This window comes from Haliotis cracherodii, unplaced genomic scaffold (genome assembly GCF_022045235.1).
Source record: "Haliotis cracherodii isolate W230 unplaced genomic scaffold, xgHalCrac1.p SCAF_3, whole genome shotgun sequence".
Taxonomy (NCBI): Eukaryota; Metazoa; Mollusca; class Gastropoda; order Lepetellida; family Haliotidae; genus Haliotis; species Haliotis cracherodii.
Window position 1 is genome coordinate 29,551,035 of NW_027266286.1, and position 13,038 is coordinate 29,564,072.

Consider the following 13,038-nt stretch of genomic DNA (forward strand, 5'->3'; position numbering starts at 1 on the left):
GGTGCATGAATCAGAAGGCAACTTTTAAATAACAGATTTTTGCATGCAGCAAGTCCATGTATCTCATAGTTTCTATGTGAAGTTAAATTCCATTGGAAAGAAGTGTCATATAAAGATTTTGTCAGTGGATGTATTTAGATGGGTTTCATTTAGATATGCATTTACATTAAGCCTACCTTTGTATTTCCTTGGGGCAGTGGGGTAGCCTAGTGGTTAAAGCATTCGCTTGTCATGCAGAATACCTGGGTTCGTTTACCAGCATGGGTACCATGTGTGAAGCCTATTTCTGGTGTCCCTAGCCGTGATATTGCTGGAATATTGCTAAAAGCGGCGTCAAACCATTCTCTCTCTCGCTCGCTCTCTCTCACTCACTCACTCACTCACTCACTCACTCACTCACTCATCAAGATGATTCAGCACTAGACTTAAGAGTCTCATCCTCCAAGTGTTGGGAGTCACTGACTGCAACAGTCTGTAGAGTGAGTGTTTCACACTGCAAGAGGCAATAGGGATGAAACGATACACCAAGTTCCCGATATGTGTCAGGATACATATCTAATGTCTATCTACGGATCAGAAGGCAAGGTTGTTTCACTGCTGCCCTGCCCTGGAAACCCCTAAGGGTTACAGTATAGTTAGGTTGCTGGTATTACACGGCACTGAGCAGTATTCCAGCTTATATCAACTAAATGACAGCAGCCTGTAAAAAATCACCAGCCAGTATGTTAATTTTTATGACGAAATAAACAGAAGGAGATTTTTTTAAGTTGTGCTCCCTTTATACCATTTGCATGACTACTCCTCTTCCCTGCAACCACTGGACTATAATTCTTGAGATTAATGAGATCCATATTTACTTGGACATCATGTTTTCATTTTGAAAGCTATGCCAGCACTATAAGGAATGTTAAGTCAGCTGAATATGAAATGAAACACATGGAAATGTATCATTTTAATCAAGTGAACAGCTTGATATTCATTTATGTAAAATTCATTTTTTCTTACAATCCTGTGGATAAGAAACCCATTAAGATAATGGTATCAACCTGTGTGAGATCAAATTCCAGGTCTGTGATTGGCTACTCCATGGTGATGACCTAAGGTTAAATTATGAGGGACTACTTTCCTGATCATAATTCATTGATAAGTTACTGGGGCTTTGGTCAATGTTCATGTCTGTGTTGAAACTTTTCAGTTTTAGAGTGTTGATCAATGTTCTTTGGTCTCCTCTACTTTGCATTATCGCCTTGATAATCCACAGATATGCCGGAGACTATTTTTGTTGTGGGTCACGCAAGGTATTGGTAGTAAGCAGGTTAGATGACGACACAAATAAACATTGTGTTATGTATTAATGCACCACAGGGTTCATGAGAATAGACAAAATATGCCTCGATTTGATGCTAAAATGGCGTGATTTTAGGGTGTGTAAGGGATAGATTACTGCATACTGTCAGATACCATTTGGCTTGTTAAATACCTTTTGAAATCACTCGTACGATAAGATGTATCTTGACAGACACTCATGTAGTAATCTCAGTTTCATTATTTATTTTTAAATGACAGAATGTGTTTTGAGTTTTTATGCATCGTGGTATGAGACAAACATATTGAGGATGTTGTCTCAGCAATAAATCATGCAACTGAGGGGAGCTTCCATGTACCAGTGTTGAGTCCAGTTCTCATGATTTTCAGTGAGCTGTGACAAGGTCTGTTAACATGGTGACACGGGTTGACCTTGCACTCATCTAGTTGTAGTGGATACGCTGTCATATTCACCAGGGAAATATCTCTCATTGGTTTACCCCACCATTGCCATATTCTGCATAACCATCTACAGATGAAATGTTGCAGCCACTGCGTGCAAGTTTTTACACAAGGCAGAAATGTTTGTCCAGTACGCACAAATGTACAGAATGGGTGCAGAACAAATATAGTGCATCCCTCGGGATGAGCAGTAATGTTCATTGTATCACATTCTTGACAAGAAATTTATAGGCCCTGTAATTAAGGAAATTATCAACAGTCCTGTACACTACATCATTTAATTACTTTACAGGACCCTTGAAATTAATTATGGACCCTAGTTTTGTAGGTCAAGATAAAACTGTGCCTGTATCTGCATCACTAGCTGAAGTGATGCTTCTGCTGTCTGTTGGTTTACATAGCGTTTTGAGGTGGTAATTTAAACAAATATTATGGAGTTTTTGCAAAACTTTGTTTATTGGCATTCCTGGTTAGGCCATGAGGCCTTATTTGTTGGATCAGAGACATTGTTGTTGTCAAAGTCTTAAGTCGGAGGAGGAATAAAAACATAATTTGAAAAAAGCTGGCATCAGCGGATTTTTTTAAAACTGGATCAAGGATTGTTTTCACAAATATTACCTGAAGGAGGGAGAAAAAAATATAAAAAATATTAATATATTTGCCATCTTGAGTAATCCCAAAGTAATTTTGCGTGTATGACTGAAAAGAAATAAGTGTAAACTTGTATTAATATTGTTACCAATTGTAAAGAAAATAGGGTTGGACGATCTATTATCCAACAACAAATAGATAATGGCCTTAAGTTCAATAGCCAGAACACAGAATGTCTAAAACTGTCCTTGAATCGTTGTCTCGACAGTAACTTTAACAATTGGTCATAGATTTGGATGTGTTTGTTCTTTTGTTATTTAGCACAGCTCTATTCCAGCTAAACAATGGAGGTGTGTAAATCAGTGATTGGTATTACAAACAACTTCCTACACTGTCAGATATCAATGCCACACATTCTATCATGTCATAGAGATGGACCATTTGAAGCATTGAGTGGCCTATACGACAAGCATAGCCTACTGGGGATCCTAACCCGGGATATACACAGGGGTATTAAAGTATTAGAGTACAATGGCTTTCTGGTCTATGATAATACATGTAGTTGATTCTGAGAACGTGGAGATAAATGTTCCTCTACAGGATTCCAGGACAGAGATCCCAAGTAACCCATGCTTCTCATAAAAGCCTTCTAATGAGAATCGGATGGTTACAGTGTCCTTACTGATTATGCCCTGACCAAGTGAACCATAGCTCATGCTGTCAGTGACTGGTTTCCTGGCCTAGAAAGAGTGCTATGATACATCAGGCATATCACTGACTGTGGTGTGAACGACATTCACAGACTCAAAATATTCAATGGGTGGCTCCTAGCAAAACTAACCACAGAAGAAATTTTGCTTCTGTGAAGCTTTCAGTTTCAAAGTGGATGCATTGCCGAATGTAATATGAGTAGTAATCATACTTGTTCAAGACTTAAATATGACATTATCTCCTGTTGTAGATGGAGCCGCCTACAGCTTGGGGAGAATCAATCGTGACTGTTGGTATGTATGTTTCTGTAATCATTTATTTAGAATATTGTTTGTCCTTGTTTTATCAGTTACATCCCTGTTTTGGGGTGGTTGGCTTTGACTTATGTCTGGGGAACTGGTTGGGGAGAAGAACAAGCTGGTTGGGAGAGAGGAGCAAGCTGGTGGGGGAGGCGAACAAGCTGGTTGGGGGAAGGGGAACAAGCTGGGTGGGGGGAAGGGGAACAAGCTGGTTGGGGGAAGGGGAACAAGCTGGTGGGGGGAAGGGGAACAAGCTGGTGGGGGGAAGGGGAACAGGCTGGTTGGGGGAAGGGGAACAAGCTGGTTGGGGGAGAGGAACAAGCTGGTTGGGGGAGAGGAACAAGCTGGTTGGGGGAAGGGGAACAAGCTGGTTGGGGGAAGGGGAACAAGCTGGTGGGGGTAAGGGGAACAAGCTGGTTGGGGGAGAGGAACAAGCTGGTTGGGGGAGGCGAACAAGCTGGTTGGGGGAGAGGAACAAGCTGGTTGGGGAGAAGAACAAGCTGGTTGGGGGAAGGGGAACAAGCTGGTTGGGGGAAGGGGAACAAGCTGGTTGGGGGAAGGGGAACAGGCTGGTTGGGGGAGAGGAACAAGCTGGTGGGGGGAAGGGGAACAAGCTGGTGGGGGGAAGGGGAACAAGCTGGTTGGGGGAAGGGGAACAAGCTGGTTGGGGGAGAGGAACAAGCTGGTTGGGGGAGAGGAACAAGCTGGTTGGGGGAAGGGGAACAAGCTGGTTGGGGGAAGGGGAACAAGCTGGTGGGGGTAAGGGGAACAAGCTGGTTGGGGGAGAGGAACAAGCTGGTTGGGGGAGGCGAACAAGCTGGTTGGGGGAGAGGAACAAGCTGGTTGGGGAGAAGAACAAGCTGGTTGGGGGAAGGGGAACAAGCTGGTTGGGGGAAGGGGAACAAGCTGGTTGGGGGAAGGGGAACAAGCTGGTTGGGGGAAGGGGAACAAGCTGGTGGGGGTAAGGGGAACAAGCTGGTTGGGGGAGAGGAACAAGCTGGCGGGGGGAAGGGGAACAAGCTGGTTGGGGGAGAGGAACAAGCTGGTTGGGGAAGGGGAACAAGCTGGTTGGGGAAGGGGAACAAGCTGGTGGGGGGAGAGGAACAAGCTGTTTGGGGAGAAGAACAAGCTGGTGGGGGGAAGGGGAACAAGCTGGGTGGGGAGAGAGGAGCAAGCTGGTGGGGGGAGGCGAACAAGCTGGTTGGGCGAGAGGAACAAGCTGGTTGGGGGAGGCGAACAAACTGGTTGGGGGAGAGGAATAAGCTGGTGGGGGGAAGGGGAACAAGCTGGTTGGGGGAAGGGGAACAAGCTGGTTGGGGGAGAGGAACAAGCTGGTTGGGGGAGAGGAACAAGCTGGTGGGGGGAGAGGAACAAGCTGGTTGGGGGAGAGGAACAAGCTGGTTGGGGGAGAGGAACAAGCTGGTTGGGGGAGAAGAGCAAGCTGGTTGGGGGAAGGGGAACAAGCTGGTTGGGGGAAGGGGAACAGGCTGGTTGGGGGGAAGGGGAACAAGCTGGATGGGGGGAGAGGAACAAGCTGGTTGGGGGAGTGGAACAAGCTGGTTGGGGGAGAGGAACAAGCTGGTTGGGGGAGAAGAGCAAGCTGGTGGGGGGAAGGGGAACAAGCTGGTTGGGGGAAGGGGAACAAGCTGGTTGGGGGGAAGGGGAACAAGCTGGTTGGGGGGAAGGGGAACAAGCTGGTTGGGGGAAGGGGAACAAGCTGGTTGGGGGAAGGGGAACAAGCTGGTTGGGGGAAGGGGAACAAGCTGGTTGGGGGGAAGGGGAACAAGCTGGTTGGGGGAAGGGGAACAAGCTGGTTGGGGGAAGGGGAACAAGCTGGTTGGGGGGAAGGGGAACAAGCTGGTTGGGGGGAAGGGGAACAAGCTGGTTGGGGGGAAGGGGAACAAGCTGGTTGGGGGAAGGGGAACAAGCTGGTTGGGGGAAGGGGAACAAGCTGGTTGGGGGGAAGGGGAACAAGCTGGTTGGGGGAAGGGGAACAGGCTGGGTGGGGGGAAGGGGAACAAGCTGGTTGGGGGAAGGGGAACAAGCTGGGTGGGGGGAAGGGGAACAAGCTGGTTGGGGGAAGGGGAACAAGCTGGTTGGGGGAGAAGAGCAAGCTGGTTGGGGGAAGGGGAACAAGCTGGTTGGGGGAAGGGGAACAGGCTGGGTGGGGGGAAGGGGAACAAGCTGGTTGGGGGAGAAGAGCAAGCTGGTTGGGGGAAGGGGAACAAGCTGGTTGGGGGAAGGGGAACAGGCTGGGTGGGGGGAAGGGGAACAGGCTGGTTGGGGGGAAGGGGAACAGGCTGGTTGGGGGAAGGGGAACAAGCTGGTTGGGGGGAAGGGGAACAAGCTGGTTGGGGGAAGGGGAATGAGCTGGTTGGGGGGAAGGGGAACAAGCTGGGTGGGGGAAGGGGAACAAGCTGGTGGGGGAAAGGGAACAAGCTGGTTGGGGGGAAGGGGAACAGGCTGGTTGGGGGGAAGGGGAACAGGCTGGTTGGGGGGAAGGGGAACAGGCTGGTTGGGGGAAGGGGAACAAGCTGGTTGGGGGGAAGGGGAACAGGCTGGTTGGGGGAAGGGGAATGAGCTGGTTGGGGGGAAGGGGAACAAGCTGGGTGGGGGAAGGGGAACAAGCTGGTGGGGGAAGGGGAACAGGCTGGGTGGGGGGAAGGGGAACAAGCTGGTTGGGGGAAGGGGAACAAGCTGGTTGGGGGGAAGGGGAACAGGCTGGTTGGGGGGAAGGGGAACAGGCTGGTTGGGGGGAAGGGGAACAGGCTGGTTGGGGGAAGGGGAACAAGCTGGTTGGGGGAAGGGGAACAGGCTGGTTGGGGGAAGGGGAACAAGCTGGGTGGGGGAAGGGGAACAAGCTGGTGGGGGAAGGGGAACAGGCTGGTTGGGGGGAAGGGGAATGAGCTGGTTGGGGGAAGGGGAACAAGCTGGTTGGGGGAAGGGGAACAAGCTGGGTGGGGGAAGGGGAACAAGCTGGTGGGGGAAGGGGAACAAGCTGGTTGGGGGGAAGGGGAACAGGCTGGTTGGGGGGAAGGGGAACAGGCTGGTTGGGGGGAAGGGGAATGAGCTGGTTGGGGGAAGGGGAACAAGCTGGTTGGGGGGAAGGGGAACAAGCTGGTTGGGGGAAGGGGAACAGGCTGGGTGGGGGGAAGGGGAACAAGCTGGTTGGGGGAAGGGGAACAAGCTGGGTGGGGGGAAGGGGAACAAGCTGGTTGGGGGAAGGGGAACAAGCTGGTTGGGGGAGAAGAGCAAGCTGGTTGGGGGAAGGGGAACAAGCTGGTTGGGGGAAGGGGAACAGGCTGGGTGGGGGGAAGGGGAACAAGCTGGTTGGGGGAGAAGAGCAAGCTGGTTGGGGGAAGGGGAACAAGCTGGTTGGGGAAGGGGAACAAGCTGGTTGGGGGAGAAGAGCAAGCTGGTTGGGGGGAAGGGGAACAAGCTGGTTGGGGGAAGGGGAACAGGCTGGGTGGGGGGAAGGGGAACAAGCTGGTTGGGGGAAGGGGAACAAGCTGGTTGGGGGGAAGGGGAACAAGCTGGTTGGGGGAAGGGGAACAGGCTGGTTGGGGGGAAGGGGAACAGGCTGGTTGGGGGGAAGGGGAACAGGCTGGTTGGGGGAAGGGGAACAAGCTGGTTGGGGGGAAGGGGAACAAGCTGGTTGGGGGAAGGGGAATGAGCTGGTTGGGGGGAAGGGGAACAAGCTGGGTGGGGGAAGGGGAACAAGCTGGTGGGGGAAAGGGAACAAGCTGGTTGGGGGGAAGGGGAACAGGCTGGTTGGGGGGAAGGGGAACAGGCTGGTTGGGGGGAAGGGGAACAGGCTGGTTGGGGGAAGGGGAATGAGCTGGTTGGGGGGAAGGGGAACAAGCTGGGTGGGGGAAGGGGAACAAGCTGGTGGGGGAAAGGGAACAAGCTGGTTGGGGGGAAGGGGAACAGGCTGGTTGGGGGGAAGGGGAACAGGCTGGTTGGGGGAAGGGGAATGAGCTGGTTGGGGGAAGGGGAACAAGCTGGTTGGGGGGAAGGGGAACAAGCTGGTTGGGGGAAGGGGAACAAGTTGGTTGGGGGAAGAAGCTTGGCGTGAGGTAGAATCTGGGCTGGGTAAGAAGAATCAAAATAACACACCTGGTTTATCAGGGAGAGGCTTGTCAAAGACATACAGAATAAGTGGGAACAGAAAAAGTGAGAAAAGCAATTTTCGAATTCTCTGTTTATCTGAAACTGTTTTGTGAAATGTGGCAGGATTTTTAACAATGTTATAGTGATTTCACGGGGATAAGGCCATTGTTCAGAGAACTGCTGAAGCTATGAATGGTATTTGAGGCAGGGAAACTATTTCTGACTATATGTTCGCAAGCGTGATTACCAGACTTGTGATCTGGATTTCTAAATCTTTTCCACATTCCTGATTTGTTAGTCAGTGGATCCGTGTCCCAAATGAAAAAAGTTGATGCCTATTAATCCTTTAAGTTTTGTAAAATGAACTCTATGGTGTTATTGGGAGGGTCCATGAAATAAATACATTAACACTTGACATGAGAAAAACAAACTATGAGGAGTTACTGATTATCTGCCCCAGTGAATGAATGGTGTAAGCCCATGCCTATGGCCTACATTAGTTTTCGAGTAGGTTATTCTGTGTATTTCTCTGTCCTTATACCAGTCTTCAAAATTATGCTGAAAATAATGGGGACCTTGTCATAATCCTAATGTTAAATATCCCTGTGTTACAGGTTTTCAGGCACTTAAGAAACATTTGTAGTTTCTCTCTCATCACATGAACAGCTGTAAAACATCTCACTCACTTATTATAGAAAAGGGCGGTCGGGTAGCCTAGTGGTTAAAGCGTTCGCTCGTCACTCCGAAGACCCGGGTTCGATTCCCGACATGGGTACAATGTGTGAAGCCCATTTCTGGTGTCCCCCGCCGTGATATTGCTGGAATATTGCTAAAAGCGGCGTAAAACCAAACTCACTCACTCACTCACTCACTATTATAGAAAACTTTCTCATTAAAATAAGCCATCATCTGAGTATTTGCATTGTTTGTGTGATACTTTACCCCTCGTTATAGCACGAGGACTGGCGATATGATGTCTAAAAACCTATGATCCAACGATATTAAGGTTGAGGGGGGTCCCTAGATTAAGTATTACAGCAGCAAGTTTCAGTGAAACCCATTCATTTCGAACACTGTCAACCCTATCTAGAAACTTCACTGAAGCTTCAGATGAAGATATGTCATTGATTTGTGATGTCACAAACATAGGATGACATGATATTGTCAAAAATTCTCAACAGTGAAGTAGTGATATGTCCTTCAACTGACCAATCAGAATTGAGAATCACATATATTAGCAACTTTTAAAGCTGATTGGTGAGTTGAAACAATATAACATCATTGCTGATGGAAATGTGTCATCCAACTTTCTATGAAGAATTGACTTATCATACATCTTCAGGGGTAGAAAGATTTAGTATTTTAACTTTCTGATACTTGCACATATGTAAATGCACATGTGCAGAATTGGAAATTTATTACAAATATATACAAAAGATATGCACTCATGATGAAAACATCTTTGTCTGCTTGTGGTGTAATGTGACTTTTGTCTGAGCCCTACATATTGTGTGAAGTTCAGGGATGTATTTTGTATACTTGCAGGTACCTATACACACTGGATGAGGAAGGTGTTACTCGACCAGATCAGACTTTTGAAATATCCTTTAAGCCATAACTTCACAAGCAGGGAATATTGAAAAGAAGGGATGGTATTATAATATTGATGAGCACTTTACCAAGGCTGTAATTTGCCTGACATAAATAGGAAACCTTTGGGATCTTGTCTCCATCCAAATAGCCATTACGGCCTTGTTTACATCGAAATGGCCATTAGGACCTTGTTTACATCGAAATAGCCATTAGGACCTTGTTTACATCGAAATAGCCATTAGGACCTTGTTTACATCGAAATAGCCATTGGGACCTTGTTTACATCGAAATAGCCATTGGGACCTTGTTTACATCGAATTAGCCATTGGGGCCTTGTTTACATCGAAATAGTCATTGGGACCTTGTTTACATCGAAATAGCCATTCGGACCTTGTTTACATCGAAATAGCCATTGAGACCTTGTTTACATCGAAATAGCCATTGAGACCTTGTTTACATCGAAATAGCCATTGGGATCTTGTTTACATCGAAATAGCCATTGGGACCTTGTTTACATCGAATTAGCCATTGGGGCCTTGTTTACATCGAAATGGCCAATTGGGACCTTGTTTACAACGAATTAACCATTGGGGCCTTGTTTACATCGAAATGGCCATTGGGACCTTGTTTACATCAAAATAGCCATTGGGACCTTGTTTACATCGAAATAGCCATTGTGATATTGTTTATATCAAAATAGCCATTGGGATCTTGTTTACATCAAAATAGCCATTGGGATCTTGTTTTCATCCAGAAAGCTGTTAGGGCCTTTTTTCTGTCAAAATATCAACTGGGACCTTGTGTTCATCTTAATAGCTGGAAGACCCTGATTAAGACAACAGTTCCAATATTCCCCTGAATAGTCCTTAGGTCCTGTATATCCCACCAATGTTTGTACCTTAACCACATCCACCTGCTCATGTGGGACATGTGCCCAGAGAAGATGAAGATATTTACAAAGGAGGTGTGCGTAGACGGACCCGAGGCTACAAAGGTAGGTCTGATCTTCTTCAGTCATACTAACCGAAGTGTCTACATCAGCAGTCCCAGTGCCTATCAAAGATCCGAACATCAGCAGCCTGCTGGGTAGTTCAGTGGTCTTAAAGTGCTGCAGTTAGCCATGCAGAGTTGCATCTCTTTGGATGTGCCGGGATCCTTGATTTTAGTTTGAACATAGAATTTAGCCAGATTGTGATCTTTGGTTAGTTAGCACCATATCCCTGTTCATATGTTCGCCTTGGTGACAAACATCACAGTAAGTTGACATGCTGTGATCCAACAAATATGAATTGTGGATACTGTACACTTGGCCAACATATTCAGATAACAATTTCATAGACCCCTGAAGATCCAGGCGAGAATAGGTCTTCAGCAACCCATGTTTGTCGTAGGAGGCTTGCTGACTTGGTTGATATATGTCATCATATCTCAATTGCATGGATCAATGCTCATGATATCAATCCATGGATTTTCTAGTCCAGCCCGGATTATCTACAGACCGCTGGAATATTGCTGAGTGCAATGTTAAACAAGAAACAAACAATTTGATAACATGGTGTGTGTTTTTTTTATCGTATTATATTTCCCCCAAGGTACCTACAAAATCCTTAATACCTGTAATATAATAGACTAGCTTATTCAGTCATGTTGGAGATTACACTATGAGATATATATGATGTTGTAGACACACATGCCCTTTACAGATATGCCATTATGGTGAACATGATGTGTGCATCTAAGCATGGCATGAATTGTTGGTTGACTTCCTCCAGAAAGAGCTTCCATACAGACTGTAATTGCTTTTGCTTGTGTGGTAATCCCATGGCGGCCTGCCACAAGTGGACAGTGTATGAACCACTCAACGTTAACTCTAACAGGGACGCCGACATATTTCACACTATTTACAAGGGTAGTTGGAGGCATCCATTGTCATCCTGCGAAGTCCATCTATGTGTTACTGAACTGATATTGCTGGAATACTGCTCTCAAAGGACATAAAAGCACAATTCTCTTATACACTTATACAGTATTTAATTATATTTTTATTTAGATAAGTATAGGGTTTGGGCTAAAACCCAAGAGTTGTCTCAAGGAGAGGATACCCTAACAACAAAAACAGATACCCTCAAAAGACACTAAACCAGTGATCTTCATCACAGAATACAACCCCACTGCTCTCAAGGTCAGCTCCGTGATCAAAAAGTCCTGGCACCTACTCAAAGGGCCAGATACCTGCAAAGACACGTTCTGAGTCCCACACATCACGGCATATAGAAAGAACCGCACACATAAGACATTCTCATGAAAGCGGCAATCGCATATCCACCATGCAAACCACAAATCAGTGGCCACACTGACCAACCTGGATGACAAATGTCACAAACAATTATGTTAAATCTGCGTGACTATAAAGTTAGTCAACCCTTCAGTAGCCACACAACAGAAACCAGAGACCTACCCTATCAAATCATACAACAGCTTAAAACCGACCCTGAGTCAGACCAGAGCACGGCTAGACACCAATCCATCAAACGTAAATGGATTTTTTATCTGAAAACTATCCACCTGCAATACATGAACAATAAGATCTAATGTTAATAAATAATGGTGATTGTCGGTCACACGTAACAGATGTTGTGGACAATACATACAAATAATGTACCACCATTTCCATATATGATGATAAGATTTATTATTTGTCATATTTGCCACTGTCAGGGTTGTAGAAAATAGCAACCATGTATACATGTAGGTACTAAGGCCATGCCTGTTTCTGCCCCTTCTGTGTCAAATAGGGAGGTACCATGTCTGTCTCAGTCCCCCTCTGTGTCAAATAGGGAGGTACCGTGTGTGTTTCAGCCCCCTCTGTGTCAAATAGGGAGGTATGATGTGTTTCAGTCCCCCTTTGTCAAATAGGGAGGTACCATGTGTGTTTCAGCCCCCTCTGTGTCAAATAGGGAGGTACCATGTTTGTTTCAGTCCCCCTTTGTCAAATAGGGAGGTACCATGTGTGTTTCAGCCCTCCTGTGTCAAATAGGGAGGTACCATGTGTGTTTCAGTCCCCCTCTATGTCAAATAGGGAGGTCACATGTGTGTTTCAGCCCCCTCTGTGTCAAATAGGGAGGTACCATGTGTGTTTCAGACCCCCTTTGTCAAATAGGGAGGTACCGTGTGTGTTTCAGCCCCCTCTGTGTCAAATAGGGAGGTACCCTGTGTGTTTCAGTCCCCCTTTGTCAAATAGGGAGGTACCATGTGTGTTTCAGCCCTCCTGTGTCAAATAGGGAGGTACCATGTGTGTTTCAGTCCCCCTCTATGTCAAATAGGGAGGTCACATGTGTGTTTCAGCCCCCCTCTTTGTCAAATAGGGAGGTATGATGTGTTTCAGTCCCCCTTTGTCAAATAGGGAGGTACCATGTGTGTTTCAGCCCCCTCTGTGTCAAATAGGGAGGTACCATGTTTGTTTCAGTCCCCCTTTGTCAAATAGGGAGGTACCATGTGTGTTTCAGCCCTCCTGTGTCAAATAGGGAGGTACCATGTGTGTTTCAGTCCCCCTCTATGTCAAATAGGGAGGTCACATGTGTGTTTCAGCCCCCTCTGTGTCAAATAGGGAGGTACCATGTGTGTTTCAGACCCCCTTTGTCAAATAGGGAGGTACCGTGTGTGTTTCAGCCCCCTCTGTGTCAAATAGGGAGGTACCCTGTGTGTTTCAGTCCCCCTTTGTCAAATAGGGAGGTACCATGTGTGTTTCAGCCCCCTCTGTGTCAAATAGGGAGGTACCATGTGTGTTTCAGCCCCCTCTGTGTCAAATAGGGAGATACCATGTGTGTTTCAGTCCCCATTTGTCAAATAGGCAGGTACCATGTGTGTTTCAGCCCCCTCTGTGTCAAATAGGTAGGTACCATGTGTGTTTCAGACCCCCTTTGTCAAATAGGCAGGTACCATGTGTGTTTCAGCCCCCTTTGTGTCA

At 47.1% G+C, this 13,038-nt stretch overlaps 1 protein-coding gene across 1 annotated transcript in view; it reads left to right on the forward strand.

Annotated features, from left to right (window-relative positions):
- The window catches only part of LOC139474028 (S-adenosylmethionine decarboxylase proenzyme-like), a 41,978-nt gene that overhangs the window by 17,121 nt on the left and 11,819 nt on the right, over window positions 1-13,038 (forward strand). The window contains exons 6-8 of the mRNA XM_071256883.1: window positions 3,320-3,362; window positions 9,024-9,078; window positions 9,985-10,065. Of these exons, the coding sequence (XP_071112984.1) occupies window positions 3,320-3,362; window positions 9,024-9,078; window positions 9,985-10,065 (179 nt within the window). The remainder of the gene's footprint in view (window positions 1-3,319; window positions 3,363-9,023; window positions 9,079-9,984; window positions 10,066-13,038) is intronic.